This window comes from Vipera ursinii (assembly GCF_947247035.1).
Source record: "Vipera ursinii genome assembly, chromosome: 1".
Taxonomy (NCBI): domain Eukaryota; kingdom Metazoa; phylum Chordata; class Lepidosauria; order Squamata; family Viperidae; genus Vipera; species Vipera ursinii.
The window spans coordinates 42,197,822-42,217,326 of record NC_139512.1 but is presented as its reverse complement, the minus strand read 5'-3'; the positions used below and the strand labels follow the sequence as shown (position 1 = coordinate 42,217,326).

The 19,505-nt window shown below is 37.9% G+C and overlaps 1 protein-coding gene across 2 annotated transcripts in view; it reads right to left on the bottom strand.

The window, feature by feature from the left end:
* Positions 1-19,505, bottom strand: part of CCDC88C (coiled-coil domain containing 88C) — a 102,315-nt gene that overhangs the window by 5,739 nt on the left and 77,071 nt on the right. For both annotated transcript variants that reach the window (XM_083350205.1, XM_083350206.1), the window contains 10 exons: positions 18,941-19,082; positions 17,407-17,535; positions 15,730-15,891; positions 13,936-14,213; positions 12,591-12,734; positions 10,986-11,172; positions 9,437-9,582; positions 8,052-8,141; positions 6,054-6,292; positions 267-440 (listed from right to left, as the gene is read on the bottom strand). In XM_083350205.1, the coding sequence (XP_083206331.1) occupies positions 267-440; positions 6,054-6,292; positions 8,052-8,141; positions 9,437-9,582; positions 10,986-11,172; positions 12,591-12,734; positions 13,936-14,213; positions 15,730-15,891; positions 17,407-17,535; positions 18,941-19,082 (1,691 nt within the window). The remainder of the gene's footprint in view (positions 1-266; positions 441-6,053; positions 6,293-8,051; positions 8,142-9,436; positions 9,583-10,985; positions 11,173-12,590; positions 12,735-13,935; positions 14,214-15,729; positions 15,892-17,406; positions 17,536-18,940; positions 19,083-19,505) is intronic.

The following is a 19,505-nucleotide window of genomic DNA, read 5'->3' as shown; positions in this document are numbered from 1 at the left end:
AAAATGCCCCCCGGTTGTTTGGGCGCAATAAGCTGACTCCGTAAACCGCTCAGAGAGGGCTGTAAAGCACTATGAAGTGGTATATAAGTGTTATTGCTATTGCAACTGGCTGCAAACCACAATTTTTTTTAAGTTGGGTGGCTATGTAACTGTTTTAAATTTTTAATTTTTTTTAAAAAAATATTTCTTCTGAATGTTATTTCTCAGGAAAAATAGTATCTTACTGAAATATAATCCCCATGAAGATAGGCATGCTATATACCTACCTTTTTGTCTGTTTGGTTGTCTAGAGATGGAAGTAAAAGTTGAATAGGGAGTTGGAACAGAGAAAATCCTGGAACTTGAGTCCACATAACATTGTTTAATAGCAGGATCTCTTGTATTTTCAATGTGGTCATTGCTGCCTCCACAGTGTGAAACTCTCTTCAGATTTGACTCCCCTAATGTCAAATGGGAAAACATTGAAACATTCAAAGAAGTGAGAGAGAGGCATAAGTACTCATCACCTTAGAAATACACACTCAGGGAAAAACAGTGCCATCAAGTTCTGCTGATTTTACAGTCTTTTCATTTATGATCAGGTATTATCTATTTCTATCCAGTTTTCTAACCTAATTTCAGATCAGCAAGAATGAGTGACAGAGGAATGAATAGCACTTTACACACATGACGGAACATGTGTGCTATATATATATGGAGCTATATATATGGATCATATGATTTAGGGAGGGGAGGAATAACTGAAGTCATTTCAAGGCTAAAAACCTAAGCACACTTGTTTTGAAGTAAATTGTATCAAATTAAGTGGAATTTATTGCAAAAAAAGAGAAAGTTAGTTGAATAGGATTTGGATTCTGAGTCTCTGTTCGATATTTCTATTCAATGCTTGCAACATATCATATCCTTTAGGGATTTCTGTTGCTGACATGTTTTAATGCTATAATCCATTCCACTCCACTAAATATATTTGCTGTAGTAATGAACAAAGATTCATTCAGTAATATGGGGGAGAACAGAATGCCTTCTTTTCTGGAAAAAGTGTCCTATTTGAATTTTTAAAGAATGAATTCTGATTAGAAGGCATTCACATTCCAATTATTTCAAGAGCAATGTTTCTCAATCTCATCCACTTGAAGATGTGTGGACTTCAAGTCCAAGAATTCTCTGGCCACCATGGAAAACCTTCACACATCTTCAAGTGGCCAAAGTTGTTCTCCATGAAAGTAGAAGTGGTACAGACAACTCAAGAAGTAAAATTTCTCCTGCATTGTAGAAGCTCCTGAAATCACTCATCGCAAAATTGGTCTAACAGCATAAAGGTTTGAAGTCAACTAAAACAGCAGAAAAAGGCAAAGAAAAGGCACAAACCATTCCATGCTATTAAAGTAGCATGCTAAATTAATAAAGCACACCATGGCTGAAGCAACAGAGGACAAATATATTTCATGTAGTTTCAATTCCATAAGCGTCTGTTGAATATAGTGTTTATTCTGATGCACTGCTATGCGATTTAATGTTAACTGGCTAAGCACAGCTGCAACTATGGCTGTTTACTATCAAACTATAATGGTGTTTGCTAATCAGAACAAAAATCAACTTTAATGCGTGTTTTGAAGATACTGTTGGCTTAGCATTTTAAAAAAGCAACACAGATTATTATCCAACTATTTTCATCAATGGCAGATGTATCTGTATTTTCATGTTGACCCTGCAATAATATTAGGCCACAGACAAGCAGCACAATGGATATAGGAGAAATTGCAAAATTTGTTAGGAGTTATTTTTTTAACGCAGAATAGAATATTATTAAAAGGATGCATTGCCAGTGACACAGCAACAAAAATCTATTTTAACATCTGGACAGGACATGAGGCACATGGGCAAATCTGCAAAGCATTAGTGTAGCACACAAGAAGTTCACTTACTCGGTATGTGCACCATCACCAATAGTACTTGCAAAAGTATAGGCACAGTGTCATATGCCCCATTAAAGTGTATGGCACTGAAGAAATGTTCCACACTGTGCAATAAGGTCCTTCATTTTACTGATGGGAAAATGTTGTCCGTGTTGACTTGATTTGATCTTGGATTTATTCTGTCTCAGTTATACGCTGAGCATCTACGACTGTGTATAGAAGGGCTACAGATTTCATTTATTTAAAAATAAAACACTGGAAATGCATTGGGAATGAATGATAAGAGGAGAGGTTAGAAATCTTTTATTTCTGAGAAGGAAAATGATTCATTAGGAGAGGATGGGATGTCAGAAGATGACCAGAACCGGAGACGATTAGAGAGAGATGAGTTATTCGTTGGAGACTTAGGAGACTTTTCCTTGGGCTTGCTTGTGGTTCTCAAAAAGCCAATCTTTTTACGTTGAGCTGCTAAGTGTTATCACCCAGAGACCCCAGAAAAGAGAAAAAAAAAGTAACAGAAATAACTAAAATGTAATTTCAAATATCCAAGAAAACTGTTAACATGAACAAGGACTAAGCATTTCTACAGCTATTACTAACCAGATAAAGTTTACATAAGATAGATAACTATCTACGGCAGCAGCCTTTAGAACAGTGCAGTTCCACAACAGATTGTGACTGAAAAAAACCTCCACATCATTTTCTGAACGTTGCACATCTGTACCTACATTAATTTTTATGCAGAGGATCCCTGAGGCCCGAAAAGTATTTCAAGGGTTCCTTCAGAGTACAACACTGTTAGGAAAGGCTGCCCTAGTATTTATGATTAAATGTACATTATAATTTCATATATGAGATAAACATATTTATTTACTTGGGTTTTATAAAAATCAAGGCAGCTTACAATAAAATAAAAACACAAAATACACAATATAAAACAAAAATAAAACCACATAGCAACTGGGCATCATCCATATAACCAGGAGATCAGCTCGAGCCTATGGTCAGGACCCCAGGCTCAAACACAAAGTTACGTTTTCAAGGCTTTACAAAAGGCCACTAAGGACAGGACCAATCTAATCTCAGAGGGGAGGGAATGATAGATCAGCTGGCATGGCAGAAAAGGCTCTCCTTCTGGGTCTCACCAGCCAACACTCCCTAGCTGATGGTTCCTGGGGATGCCTTTCCTGCCAGTAACTGCCACCAGGAACTGCCCATGCTGCTGTTTTGCACCAGTTGAAGCTTCTGAAAACCCTTTAAGGGCAGCCCCACATAAAGCCACTTGCAGTAATCCAATTTAGAGGTTAGAAGGGCATGAGTGACCAGGAGCAGTCCCCTCCCCAGTCCAGAAACAGGTTCAACTGACACATAACATGAAGCTGTGCAAAGGCCCTCCTATTCATGGCCGCTACCTGCCCTCTGAGCAAGAGCCATAAGTCCAGGATGACACCCAGTTTGCACACCGGGTCTGTCTGGGAGGTAGTGCCACCCCATCCAGAACCCATGAAAGGTCCCTGAAACCAGAGATCCAAGAGACACTTGGTCTTGCTTGGGTTGAGCTGAACCCTATTTTGCTCATCCAGGCCTTCATACTCTCCATGGCATCGGTCAGGTGACCTGGGGGGGAGAGATATAAAGCTGGATATCATCAGCATACATATGTAGATGTTAAATAGGAAAGGAGAGAATACCAAGCCCTGAAGCACCCCACAAAGAATGGACTGCACAAAGTGTGGAAAACCCTTTCTGGGCTGGAGAAATGAAGCTTGGATCTTTAGGATCCCAGCTTTGTTTTTCTCAGCTTACTGCAAAAGTTCCTTTCCGCACACTGGGGGGGGGGCAAGGGAGGGTAGGGGAACTTCTGCACTGGGCTATGAAAGTGAAGATCTGAAGATTCCAGTTTTGTTTCTCTAGCCGAGAGCCAGAGTTTTCTTCTGCACAAGGAAGGAAGAAATTCTGAACTGGGATGGAGAAACAAAGCTTGCATCCCAAAGATCTCAGCTTTGTTTCTCCAACCCAGCACAGGAGTTTCCTTCTGAGCATGAAGGGAAGCTGCCCACCCTCTTTTCACAGGCAGTTGTTTCGCTCTGTCTGCTTAACGACTGCAGCTGGGAGAGTCAGGATTGCAGTTTGTTGAAAGAAGCAGTCACAAGGGCATCTCAATTAATGGCTGCTTCACTCAATGACCGAGATTCTGGTCCCAACTGTGGTCATAGGTCAAGGACTACCTGTACAGTATCATTATAGATCAAGGGCACGTGTTAGGATAATCAACATAATTTACTGGCTTTGTGGGGCTTAAGTTAAGAATTAGAGATAGGTCTATTTCAGAAATGTTCTTAATTGAAGCAATTATTACCCATCATTACCAACAAAGTCTACTCAATTCTTTATCGAGACATATTATGTAACAAAAACATAAGGAATGATCATATATTATTAAGGATCCTTCACATGTTTCATATTTGAATCCATATTGTTGCTTCCTTTCTCTTTGCTCCCTCTGCTGTCACTAAGTCAGACCCCACTTTTCAATGCAGAAAAATTATGCAGGCTAAAAACTCTGGAGAATGCTTCTGCTTGTGGAAAAGCCCCATAATACAAAAACAAAAAACAAAAACCACTCATCAATGCAATTAGAAACCTAACTTATTAACAGAATGCACCGATACTATGTAGTGTAAAGCAACTAACACTTGAAAAATATGCAGAATTAGCATGTATATTATGGCATATAACAATTGTGCAATACTTCAGTTATAGTTTAGTTATAAGAGCTCCACATGACTGATGGAATAAACAGAACATTAAAATACAAGTCTAGGAGCAGCACTACAATCATAAAAGAATGCACAAATAATACACAAAACAAGAAAATGGCAACAAAAATAACTTGGTACATCTATGATGCCATAATAAAAATAAATATTCAGTATAGCAAGGGTTCTAAAGACAAAAGTTACCAGGAAAAAAAGCCCTGTTTGTTGCTGAGAATTATAATGCATTTTGTGCTCAGTGGGTTAGGACACTGAGCTTGTCGATCAGAAGGTCGGCAGTTTGGCGCATCGAATCCCGAGTGCCGCGTAACAGAGTGAGCACCTGTTACTCGTCCCAGCTTCTGCCAACCTAGCAGTTTGAAAGCACGTAAAAATGCAAGTAGAAAAATAGGGACCACTACGGTGGGAAGGTAACAGCGTTCCGTGCGTCTTTGGCGTCCAGTCATGCCGACCACATGACCACGGAGACGTCCTCGGACAAGCGCTGGCTCTTTGGCTTTGAAACTGAGATGAGCACTGGCCCCTAGAGTCGGAAACGACTAGCACGCATGTGCGGGGGAACCTTTACCTTTTTTTTATAAAAAAAATAAGGCTGCATTGCAAAAAAAAACAAAAAAAAACCCCAACAACCAAAGATCTTTGTCCATGTGAAAGAAACACCTGCTTAATTTTCAGAATTAATTCCAAAGTGGCAAGCTTGGATCTGAAGCTAACAAGGAACCCCATGCCAATGGATGCACAAAATTGGTGTCAACAACTCTGCTCTAGTCCATATTTCTAATCCATATTTAAAAATAGATGAAGGGAAAGATAAAACACCTTAACAGAACAACAGAGTTGGAAGGGACCTTGGAGGTCTTCTAGTCCAATCCCCTGCTCAAGCAGAAACCCGGCCTATACCATTTCAGACAAATGGTTGTTCAATCTTTTCTTAAAACTTCCAATGTTGGAGCATCCACAACTTCTGGAGGCAAGTCGTTCCACTGATTAATTGTTCTAACTGTCAGGAAATTTCTCCTTAGTTCTAAGTTGCTTCTTTCCTTGATTAGTTTCCATCCATAAGTCTATACTTCCAGCATGAAATGCCCACTTCCTCAAATTTCTTCTACAAAATAGACAAGATCTGACCATCTTTCTGAAAACAGAATATGCCACTGTTCTCTCTACATAAGGTGGATTATTTAGCTAGCTTTTTCAACTAGATACCTAATTTTGTTAAAAAGTCTAAAGAGTATTAGTGCCAAACAGAAGTGATTATTAATTGGATTACAAACCGAATATGCTCTTGGTTAACAAAAATTGTCAGCAAAAGCTAACTGCTACAGAGCTAATTCACTCTCCAATGAAATGCAACACCTACCTTTGACCATGGTTCCCGTCTTATGCTCTTTGTCTTCCACAAAGCTGAACTCTTTGGAGGTAGTTTCCAGACTCTTCTGTTGCTTGGGCAGCTGTAATGCAGATTGGGAACCTGCTGTCTCCATGCTTTCTAATTGAGATGGAGAACTGTCTGCTGAAGATTTCGCTCGTTCTCTTGTTGGCTCTTTCTTTGGCTTTATGAATTTAGCCAAGGCTTTAGCTCCTATCCAGTGGTTTTTCCTGGAAATTTTTAACAGGACAGCTGTATATTTTTTCCCTCTTACATATTAAACAATATTTACTTCACTTAATTTCTCACTCTCTACAACAGGAGTCCCCAAACCCTGGTCCGTGGCCTGTTGGGAACTGGGCCATACAAGTGGCAGACAAGCGTGCGAAGCTCCATTCGCACAAGCAGCAGGCGCGTGCAAAACCATCCTGTTCCCCTCTCCCCCTGCCAGTCTGCAAAGCCGAAAAGGTTGGGGACCACTGCTCTACAGCAAGAAAATCAGGAAGATTTATGACTTAAAACAAATAGATACAAATAGAATATTTCTGAATTCTGTTGCTTATAAAGGGCTTTTTTATTATGGCCATAAAAATGAATGGGGTTCCGTATAAAAGATCTATTTAAAATCTTTTTGGTAGAAAACTAGAAGTCCTTATAACCCAACCTACCTACAAGTTAAGAAACGTTTTACTAGCTCTGAGGATAGTAAGAATATAAGCAGTGCCCTGCTCCATTGGACTCTTGATCCATCTAGTCCAGCAGTCTGTTCTCACAGTGGTCACCTAACTGCACAAGGAAGCCCACTAGTCTTTCAGCAGATGGCAGTCAAAGGCACTCACATTGCCATCAAGGCAACAGACCCTGATTCCTATGTCTTCTCTGAACTGATCCAACCTTTTTTTGAAGCAGCCAAATTGGTAGGCAGCACCACATTTTGTGGCAGCAAATTCCAAAGTTTAATTACAGCTTATATTTTCCCCCTTTAGCTGATTATTCCAGGATTCTATTGAATTGGGTGACTTTAGATTCTAGTAAGCATTCAAAGTAAATTTCATATTTTTATTCCATTCAACTTTTCACTGTTTTATTATTAGTATATCATGCCAGTCTTGACTGCTAAAGCAAATATTTTCAAAAGATAGTTGGAAATGTAACAAACAGGTTGGATCTTTTGTGTGTGCATGTGTATGTTGGCTAGGCTGTAAAACCTAACAGTAGCAGAAAATGTTTTATTGTAGAATAGAACAAATTTGGAAAGCTGCAATGTCCCTGCAAACTTAGATTCTTATTAACTTGCACTAACAAGGGATCCTTAGTGCTCTCTGAGCTTGGTGGATTTCTTGCAGATGTTTCATTACCCAAATTAGGTAACATCATCAGTGATGTTATACCCAAGTTGGGTAATGAAACATTTGCAAGAAAACCACCAAGCTCAGAGAGCACCAAGGACCTTCATTTCAACCATAAGCTACAAATATTTTCCTTTAGTTTGCACTAAACCATATACCCCCTCGAAATATACTGAATTAATATTGACTGTGTTAATGGTTGGAAGGATTTTATTTGTATTTTACTGGAAAAATATTTTTAATCCCCTCTTTAGGAGAATGTCTAACTAAATTGTGTGAGCATGCTTTGATGTCTAAATTAATTCTGTATTTAAAAAATAAATCCAATGTAGGATTTAATTCTAATTGGAAACCATTCTTATACATGCAATTGTGCTACATCCAAAATTGGGGTTTTAGAAATCATACCTTAATTTGATGTATAAATTGCAGTAGTGATTTAATGTACTGTCTACTATGTATAATCTGATTCTGAAACAGAAGCCTATAGCTAAATGAAGACTTCTCCTTTTTTTTACTTACAGAAAGAGCACATGGTTTATTCATGTCAACTTAGTAAGTCAAAATGTGAAGTACAGTTTGTATCTTATAAATTGATTGGGATATGATAATAAGACATGTTTTCCTATATAAAACTTACTTTTTTGGAGTTGGATCATAAAACCTGTATTGATCCATTATTTTATCTTCCAATTTTTCTTTGTGTCTCCTTAAGTCATTTAATTTATCACTGTTAAAAACATAACAATGAAGAGAAAATTCACATTGCTAAGGAAAGCAATACAATGCTAAAATTGAACTATCATATTTTTCCAGGCAAAAAAAGTCATTATTCCTGATAGCAAGATGAAAAATCCTTCTTAGACTGTATCTAACTTAATTTATAATTTAAACATACTTAAATACAGGTATGTTTACATTATATATTGTCCAAGAAATACGCCTACAAATATGATTGCTTCTGTCTGTCTGTCTGTCTGTCTCTTCCTCCCTCTCTCTCCCACCCATTCACCTAGCAACCAAAGAAGGGGGTATCATTGCTTGTTGAGACAAAGAATATGATACACCATTATATGACTGGACCCTAGCAGAAATATACATCAAAGCTCATACAGGAGAACACTTCATGCATTATTGGTGCTGTCAACGACAGCGACTAGGGATAAACCTTCCATTTTTTTCATTTAACAAGTCCAATGACTTGCAGCCATTTCCATACCCAACTACCATACTAAAACGCACACAATGAAATGTATGTTTAGGGTTACCAAAAGCATTCTGCAGTTGCAGAGAAATTTCATGAATCAAAATTTGGTGGAACATTCAAAAGATTTTTAAGAGAAAGATAAAGTTTTCTCCGCAATTATTTTTATTGGGTATTGTTGTAGATTGTGATGTTAAAGAAACTAATTTGATGTTGAATATGATAACAGCAGCACGGTTACTGGTGGGACAATATTGGAAGAAGGATAGTTTGCCCACTATAGAAGAATGGGTGTTTAAAGTTTCGAATCTTGCAGAAATGTCTAAGATTTCTGCTTATTTGAAAGATCAGTCACAGGAAAGATATATTTCAGTTTGGAGGAGATGGATAAATTATATTCAGAACAAATATGGGACTAAAAAGTTCCATTTAGCTTATGAGTAGATTTTAGTGGGATATTGTTATTGGTACTTTGTTTGTAGTTATGTTAAAGGGGAGTTAAAGCACATTATGAATTTGGTTAATTGTATATTATGCATAATTTTTATTTAGAATATGATTATTGTAACTATAATCCTGTATTTAGCTCTGGGAAGTGGGGGGGGGAAGTGGGTGGGTTTGGGGTGGGAGGGATTTGGGGATATATTGTAAAATTCTGTTTTTGTAAAACTCTTTAATAAAAAAAAGAAATTTCATGAATTGCTTTTTGGCTGCCCTCAATTATTTCTTTGAAATAGTTTAAAATGTTTTCCTGTTTCCTCATCCCCTTAATATTAATCTCATAGGCCAAGATCAGTATGCAAAGGGATCCCTTCTCTTACATATATTGCTTTTGTTCCTCGTGGTATTGTTCTTTATTCTCCATGTTCTGCTCCAGCAACATTTGATTCTGATGACTTAATAGCTGGATTTGACTGAGGAGATGATGATTCTCTTCTTCCAAGTTTCCTTTTAGTCGAGCAAGCAGCTATTTAAGAAACATACCATGGATGAGGTTTTTTGCACACATTTGTCTACATGTTATGAAGCAACCAAAGCAAAAACTCTTATTTATGGAAACTCTCTTTTCAGTGAGCAGTTCTTTGAACTTCAATATCAGCCAGTTGTAATACAACCACCAGCACTTAAGATACACAATTAGCACTGAGCAAAATTAGACATAGTCCATTTTAAATGTTGTCAGAGAGAGTTTTAAGGGACATTACAGATAGTCCTTGACTTACAACTGTTTAACAACAATTTGGAACTGTAACAGCTCAGAAAAGGTTGCAAAATTTGCACCACCATAAATATGGTCATGCGATGGTGATCTGGGTGCATGGCAACCTGTTCATATTTACAACCAGTTGCCAACACCCTGAAACTATCTGCAATCTTCTCTGCCCCATTAACTAATGGGGAAGCCAACAGGGAAGTTTGCAAGCTGCTGCCACCTGCTGAAAAGACACCTTCTACTCTCTGGGGCATGATTAAAAGAACAGCCTGCAGAGGAGAGTGGAACTCCTTTGTCAGGATGCAGAAACAAGATCTGTTCTTGAACCCCACTGAAGGAGTTCCTTTCTGTCCAGGATGAGGAATTAAAATCCTTTAGTGAGGTGCAGAAACAGAGCTCAAATCTTGAAGATTTGAACCGCTGAAAGAGTTCCCTTCCATTCATACAGCAGAGCTGCATTTTATCAGCAAGCAGTTCTTTCAGCTAGCCCTCAGAGATGAGAGGAAGCTGAAATCTAAGCAGACAGTAGGGAGGCAGCATAATAAGGAAAGGAGTGCAGGATGCTTCAGGGGAGGCCTGGAGAGGCCAGGATCAGACCATGCACAAAAGTCTCTCTGCTTGGGGGCTGAAAATCTTGCTTGGAGTTAAGCAGGGAGCATTTTCAGCTTCAGAGCAGAGCCTCCCAGGGTCTCCTTCATGCCCCCTGAACACCCCACACTCCTTATCTGGAACTCTGTTTAACAGCCTGTGAGATTACTTAATGACCACAACTACAAGTTTTGGGATTGCGGTCACGAAGCAGCGAAGCTACGTGACCACGTTGCTCAGTGACCAAGATTACAGTCCCAATTGTGGTTGTAAGTCAAGAACTATCTGTATGGAGTTGAATTTTTATTCTCTTCTTTTGCTAGCCTAGAAAAAGTAAAAGCAATTCTAGGAAGGGTTACAAAGATTTTTCTCCCAACTGCCACCTAGCTTTAAAGATCTCTTTCTCTCACAATTCAATTTTTTTAAGGATTTAACATGAACTCTAATCCTGTCCTATGGGTTTAAGAGCAAATCAGTTCTAACAGATTATGCACACTATGTCTGTTGATTTGCTGAAACATTTCCCAAGGCTGTAATATTTTTGGATTTTCATAATCCTTAAAATTTACCTCACAATGGTTGTCCAGTTTGGTTAAGGTGATATCCATAGTCTGGTGCTGTTCCTTCAGCTCATCGTAACGAGCTTGCCAACGGTTCAGCTCTAGTTGAGAATTATTCAAGGATGTTTTCAGCTCCTTAGTGTGATTATGAAGCCCTTCGTACTCAGCCTTAAGTTTGGTGTGTGAGATATTCATCCTCAAATAGAAAAGAAAAACACTCCCATTCAAATGCATAACAGTACTGTTAATTCTGGGACTTCTGTACGGTATAAACTGTTGTAAACTCAAGAACTAAAACATTGGTTTAATCCATTGTTTTTAAAATTTATTTGACAGATATATTTGAATATCTTTTTCAATTTCTTAATATCCTATTATAGTTCTTAATATTAAAGTAACTTAATATGACAGGGTGACAAAATTCTGTGGCAAGAGTTGCTTGTTATGGCTTCACATTCTTTATTTTATTAGAATAAATTCCCTAATTACAGTATATGTTGTCCTATTGAGAAATACTATTGTTGTTTGAGGACTTAAAACCAAATACTCTACTAAACCTTGATTTAAGAAGATTATATGGGTGGGGTGTCTGTTATTTCCCAATTTGTTAAAACCAAATTAATCTTTTGTATCAAATTACAAACTGATGTAAAATTTGCAATAACATAAAGTTGTGCAATAGAATCATTGCCCAAATGCATCAATATTCCAGTGACATAAATTGTCAGAAATAATTAAATTGTAAACACAGACTACTTTGGATACAATCAACTTAGTCCACTGTTTGTAGGGACAATGACTTGATGCAAATGTGCACCCTTACAATTAAATATGTTTCACTGTACTAGGATTCTGTTGTTTGTATTTCTTCAGTCCCACAATATTTAATATTCCTCTATCTGTGGCTAGAGGAAAGATCCAGAGGCCAAAGCAAGGGGGGGTATGGGGCAAGTGTTAATATGTAAAAGATGGATTTATCTAGATTTTTTAAAATATAATTTTTTTTAAAGTACGTTTTTGTTGTTGTTGAACTTAGATACTGCCTTTCATAGTGACTTTCAGGAATTAAAAATGTAAATGATAAAGCATAACAGAACCAATGCAATTAAAATCCATGCAAAATTAAAATCGAGATCAATTCAACTAACAGAAGATTAAAAAGATGGGCGTTGCCATTTTAAAAGGATGGAGTGTTTAGGAGAACATTCCATAGCCTACGGATTGTCTGGTAGAAGACCCTTTCCCACAACTGGGAAAGCAGATTTATACTAGAGTTCAAGACTTTTTAAAAGTACACAGTTAATGAATTAATATAAAATAACATTCTCCTCCATACCCAGACAGATAATGATAATAATGATATAATAATAATGATGATGATGGGACCTTGGAGGTCATCCAGTCCAACACCCTATACCATTTCAGACAAATAAGTGTCCAGTCTCTTCTTAAAAACCTCCAGTGTTGTCAGCAAGTGCAGCCACTGTAGCATAAATTTTATGGATACTCAACTAATAGGCAGTCTTTTGTATACATTCCTAACAGTGATACGGGTCAACCAAATTATCCCATTAATATTCATTATCAGCCAGCATCATTTCTGAAAATAGATACCTTTCTAGTTCTTCTTTAAGCTTCTGGTTCTCTGCAGTTACTGTTGCGCTTGTTCTCTTCTCCTGTTGTAAAACATCCTTTTCTGTCTTTAAAATCATCTCCATCTCTTCCAATTTGACTCTGTGTTCTATTAAACTGCTGTACCTGTGTGAAACAAATATATATATATATGTACAATTTTGCCTTAAAACACATTATAAAGCCTTTATAAAATTTTCAAACTAATTCAACTCAACAAAAGAGGGGACAATACCCATGCTTTATGAAGATATTCTGAATGAATATGATGGTTGGGTTGCCACAATCAGAAAGCTTTAAAAAGATTTCTCTTTAACAATAATTTTTATTCTTTTCTCCTTCCATACCATTTCACCCAAAGTTAAGCATTTTTCATTTGTTCCCATTCAAATCAACAGAACATAAACTGCAGGTAGTCCTCGGCTTACAGGCACAATTGAGCCCAACATTTCTGTTGCTAAGTGAAACATTTGTTAAGTGAATTTTGCTTTATTTTGCAACCTTTCTTGCCACAGTTGTTAAGTGAATCACTGCAGTTGTTAAGTTAGTCACACAATTTCTAAGAGAATCTGGCTTCCTCGTTGACTTTGCTTGTCAGAAGGTTGCAAAAGGCGATCACATGACCCTGGGACACCACAAGCATCATAACTATGAGTCAGTTGCCATGTGTCCAAATTCTGATCATGTGACCATGGGGATGCTACAAAGGTTCTATGAAAAACAGTCATAAATCACTTCCTTCAGTGCCATTGTAACTTTGAATGGTCACTAAATGAACTCTTGTAAATCGAGGAATACCTGTATTGAATTTTGTTTTCATTATGCATATATAATCCAAATATATTTGGGTATATAAATGATATACATTGTATGAAATGTTCAGACAAAGCCAATTTAACAAAAGAGGGCACAGTAGTGATGCTTTATAAAAATATTTATTCTCCATTTCAAAACAAGTTGTTTGGAATGGAGGTGATGGTTATGTTGTTAACTTTGCCCCAAAGATAAGTTTCTGAATGATATTTATTGTACTTAGGAACTAATGCTTTAGAGCAGGGGTGTCAAACTGCCAGCCTGCAGGCCGGACGCATCACGAGGAAACCACGCCCACCCCATTGCCGGCAATGGGGAAAAAGTTCCGATGCCTCATGCGACATCATGTGACGTCGCGAGTTTGACACGTCTGCTTTAGAGACATCATCTGAACATCACTGGCTGTAATGATAATAAAACTCAGATGTTTAATTTCACCATATGATAAGCTTCTTCCCACCATCTGTTGTTATTAGTTGGAGACCAGCCTCTACTATGAAGTAAAACCCTGTACCTTTCCCCTAGATCTTTGTGCTCCAAGTCAAGATTTTTGTGCAAGGCTTTTAGGTTGCTGTGCTGTTTTATTAGTGTTTCATATTCTGTAGACTGCCGTTCGTGCAGCAACACAAGGTGTTCATGATCCTGAAGAAGGGACTCGTATTCTGCTTTGAGCTGCTCTTTCCGCTTCAGCAGATTGTCATATTCATTCTCCTTGGCCAGCTGCTGATTCTGGAGTAAGGTGTTCTGGGTCATCAAGGATGTACTCTGGGAATTTAGGGTAGAATTCTCCACCTATAGTTTCTCAAAGAAAATGACAAATCTACTATTACAAAGAGCGTTCCAGTTCTGAAGCTGTCTATTAAAACATATGTTTATTGCTTGTCTTTCCTACCATACCTCTTCTCTGCTCTACCTCTTTAAGAATTTTCTTACCACAACCGACTTACTTCCAACTATTAGAAGTACATTGCATGGAATTTAATCAGGAACAGACACAAACTCCATTTAGTGAAAGATAATTTAAAATACAATTTCCATCCCTTCCTCTTTTTGTTTTTTACTTCTTTTTTTGCCCTTAGAAAAAGCAAAATAACGTGTCTTAACGCATCAAATCCAAACAGTTTCCAATTTTCTCAAAAAGTAGGTTACTCGATTTATTGCTTTGCAGGTTGGGAAAGGAAGATACATCACACTGACATTGAAAGTTGTTGTTAGCTGCGAAGTCGTGTCCGACCCATCGCGACCCTATGGACAACGTTCCTCCAGGCCTTCCTGTCCTCTACCATCTTCTGGAGTCCATTTAAGCTCACGCCTACTGCTTCAGTGACTCCATCCAGCCACCTCATTCTCTGTCGTCCCCTTCTTCTATTGCCCTCGATCTTTCCCAGCATTAGGCTCTTCTCCAGTGAGTCCTTCCTTCTCATTAGGTGGCCAAAGTATTTGAGTTTTAGCTTCAGGATCTGGCCTTCTAAAGAGCAGTCAGGATTGATCTCCTCTAGGACTGACCGGTTTGATCGCCTTGCAGTCCAAGGGACTCGCAGGAGTCTTCTCCAGCACCATAGTTCAAAGGCCTCAATTCTTTGGCGCTCAGCCTTTCTTATGGTCCAACTTTCACTGCCATACATTGCAACTGGGAAGACCATAGCCTTGACTATATGCACTTTTGTTGACAGGGTGATGTCTCTGCTTTTTAGTGTGCTGTCTAGATTTGCCATGGCTTTTCTCCCCAGGAGCAAGCGTCTTTTAATTTCTTGGCTACAGTCCCCATCTGCAGTGATCTTGGAGCCCAGGAAAATAAAATCTGTCACTACTTCCATTTCTTCCCCATCTATTTGCCAGGAATTGAGAGGGCCAGATGCCATGATCTTGGTTTTCTTAATGTTAAGTTTCAACCCAAGTTTTGCACTCTCCTTCTTTACCCGCAACAAGAGGCTCTTTAGTTCTTCTTCACTTTCTGCCATTAGAGTGGTATCATCTGCATATCTTAGGTTGTTGATATTTCTTCCGGCAATCTTAATTCCAACTTTTGATTCATCTAGCCCTGCCTTTCTCATGATGTGCTCTGCATATAAGTTAAATAGGCAGGGCGACAGTATACAGCCTTGCCGGACTCCTTTCCCAATTTTGAACCAATCAGTGGTTCCGTGTCCAGTTCTCACTGTTGCTTCTTGACCCGCATATAGGTTTCTCAAGAGACAAATAAGATGGTCTTTATTTGAAAGTATATTGGATTAATGATAGAAAATAGTTATTTTCTGCTTCCTCTAAAACAAACTACCTAGAAATTTTCAGACAGATTTCTTCTGACCTGGAGTTTAGCGGTTTGTGTTTGCATTGCAGTGTTATGCTCTTGAAGGAAAGCATTTTGCTTCTGTAGTGTCAGGATCTGGCTGTTGAGAGAGCCATTCTGCAGTTCCAAACAAGCTAGTTGCTCCTTAACAAGCTGTATCCCTGTATGCAGGGCTGCATTCTGAAAGGAAGAAAAAAAATAATTGGTAAGGTAGGAGAGAATAAAATGCTCACATCGTCTGAGATCAACTGCTATATATAACTGCTGTATCATTCAGGGCAGAAGGAACTTGCAGGGTTTGCTTTCTTTTTCTGTTCCTGGAAAGAATATTTGGCTATAACAGCTAATTGTTCTAAGCAGTGCTTTTTTGTAAAAGAAAAAGGTGCCGGAACTCACACATGTCATGCAACCCGCCTTGCCTACCCTACAATGTTCCATCCAAAAAAGGTGCCGGAACTCCGTTCTGAACGTTCTATGACAAAAAAAGCCCTGGTTCTAAGACAGCAGAGCAATAGAGGAAAGAGAAATAGACTTCTGATAACTGGTGAAGGAATAAAAAGTCACAGGGATGCCACACCGCTATCTCTGGAAGTTCAATTCAGCAAAGAAGAAACCCATCTGCTTCTGTCCATCAGCCACAGAGACTGTACTTGTTTCACTTGCCTATATTCTTATCTTTTTTTTTCCTTTTTGTAAAATTGCTATGCAAGATGACTGGATTTACAAGAACTTTGCAGAGGGTGCTGGATCACTTTTATGGTGAGCTAGGAATTGTCTTTTTGATATCTCTACATTCTTTAGAAGATATGAGATGATTTATGGTAATAATAATAATAATAATAATAATAATAATAATAATAATAATAAGAAGAAGAAGAAGAAGAAGAAGAAGAAGAAGAAGAAGAAGAAGAAGTACTAGTAGTAGTAGTAGTTGGAAGGGACCTTGGAGGTCATCTAGTCCAACCCCTTGCTCTGCCCTCAGTCCAGCTTCTCTTTGAAATATACCTTAAGATCTGAAATGGCTGAGGTTTTGCTCTATATCCCACAAGTGGGAGGTTGGTGGGGGGAAGAGGTAGTTAACTGTTGTTACGTTTATGCCAGAGAGCATCTATCATTTGGTGGCTTTTCAAATGGCAGCACCTGCAATCTGCACAAGAGGATGGCTGTTGGTTATTCCTGTGGTCTACTGGCAACTGCGTTCACAACTGTCGTATGTCTGGCAGTTACAGGTAAACTTAGAGCGAGGCTGTACAGGACAGTCCATTTCTCTTCTTGAACAAACAGCCACCATAAAAGTGGTCTAGCATTCTCTGCAAAGTTCTTGTAAACCCAGTCATTATGAAAAATGCTACCATTCCATGAAAGGCCTTCTCTGCCCTTTTTATTTAGGCAACTTCATTGATTGCCAACTTAATAGAAAGGTTAATTGTTTAGAACGGTGAAACGCAATTAGGAAAATAATTTTAGGTATTATTCATATGAATAATATATTAATATGTTATAATATGCTTCTGAAAGGAAAAGTTATATAAAAATGTTTAGCACAGAATGTGTTCAGAACCACAGGTGCGTGGAATAGGCAGACACCACTTAATCAGCTCATAGACCTGTCCAAATAGAACCCAATAATGAATTAAAAGATGTGAATTGTTTGTAATCCAAAATGGAAATAAGCACACACAGCTGACATCTTACATTTCTTTCTAGATCTATAGCTCTGTCCTTCACTTTGAGAAGCTCCATCGTTGCTTCATTCTGACAATTTTCCAATGGTTGATTCAGCTTCTGAATAAAAGTTCCCTCTTCTTGCTTCTGCTTCCTCATCTGTAAATGTAAGCAAAGGTTGTAACATGTGCAATATTTACTTGAAAAGATGACACAAAATATAAGATAATCCTCCAACAAAAGCAGCATTAGATAGGGAAAAAAAACTTCACAAATACAGACCAAAACCCTACATGGTCAACTATGTTTTATCAACTTCCACTGAAATCAGTTCTGGAGATTTTCTCTCCAAAAGAAGCGCATACATGTTACTCATCTATACAGGGGTTTGTGCATATGTGTGCGCACACATGCGTGTATGTATATGCATGTTTGTGTTTGTGTGTTATCTATCTATCTATCTATCTATCTATCTATCTATCTATCTATCTATCCATCCATCCATCCATCCATCCATCTATCTATTGACCAGAGCCACAGCCAAAACTAGGCCAGGCCAGAAAAAAGAACATAATACTAACTGAAATCATGACTACTGATTAAAAGTCTCTGCAAATAAAATAAGGAACCTGCATCAGTGAAATTAATTGAGCTTCTACATACAAACCATATTTTCATGCACGAACTAATGACTCACTCACAAAGGATAACAAAAATTTGGGCTTAGTAAGCATAAGACGTTTAATAGTTGTTGCTGCCAAGCCAAGTGTGCCTAAACTACTGCAGTACCAAGGACAGATTTATTTAAGCAGCTTACACTAGGTAAATAGTGGTAGAAACTGGAAATGTGATCTTTGGTATACTGAACTGCAAACTCTGTTGCTAAATCCCAATGAGATTGAAGTTCTTACTATGGAGGTAAGAATCCATAAAATGTTAGTCCTGTTCCGTTCATATGTTAATCAATTCTCTTTTCTTTTTCCTCCATGTGTAGAAATGAGTAAATATCTGAAATGGAGAACCTCTCAACTATGGAAAAATGGATTACCAGAATATTTGGCCGAGGATTCAGTTCTCATTCATGAGCAGAATTTCCATAAATAGAAAAAAATATCCATTGTAAATATTCACTTTCTACATGTGGACAGCAATAAGAGAACAGAGTTTAGCATGTTCACCTCCATTGCTCCTTGAAGCAATGCTAGCAGCTCCTCCTGTTTTCAGAAGAAGAAGGTTTTCATAATTTGTACCTCCCAACCATTCCTTCACTTTGAACAGTGCAGCTTCTATTCTCAATAAATGTAAGGTGATCCCCTTTCCAAATTACAGGTAATTATTTAGGAGAAACCCTTTTAGGTAATTGTAAAATGAAACTGAATAGAAATCTAAGCCATACACAAAAAACAGAGACCTTCATCCACAGATTAGAAAGCACAGGGTCAAAAGCACTTTTTAAAATCAGGATGAAGAACTTCTGTATATATCAAAGTTTACATTATTTCACAGTTGATCAGTCATGGGTCACTCGCTACTACTGAGCATTGTTTCTGAGTTTTTGTCTTACCATGTTTAGTTCATTCTGTAACTGTTGGTTTAAGTTAACAAACTCTTGCAGTTTGGTCTCCAATGCAGCAATTTTCTCTTCTTTACAAGCTAGTGTTGTCTTCAGAATACATTCAGCTTGGCTTTCCAAGATTTTATATTTCCTGGAGGATATTAAGCACAGCATGTTAGTAATTGACAATATACAAAAGGACAAAGCCCATGTTTTGCAAATATTAGCTCAGTGCTTAAGATTCGCTTTATATCAGTATTTTATTTTCTCCTCTGGGAAAAACAATAAATGCAATCAAGGAACAATGTATAGAATTGCAAGCATTAGATTAGGGGTAAAACTTGTCCCATGCAAATGGGCTTTGCCCAGAGACAAGCCAGAATGGGGAAAAGTACTAACATCTGTGATAGTGATTATGACATGTCAGATCAGAAATCCCTGGGTACAACCTCCAGTGTACCCATAAGGGTTGCAATAGGATTAGAATTTTTAATTGATACAAGGGGAGAGTATTAAGTGTACATGTGTTTGGATAATTTGATCGTAATTGATTTACACATGTATTAAACTTAAA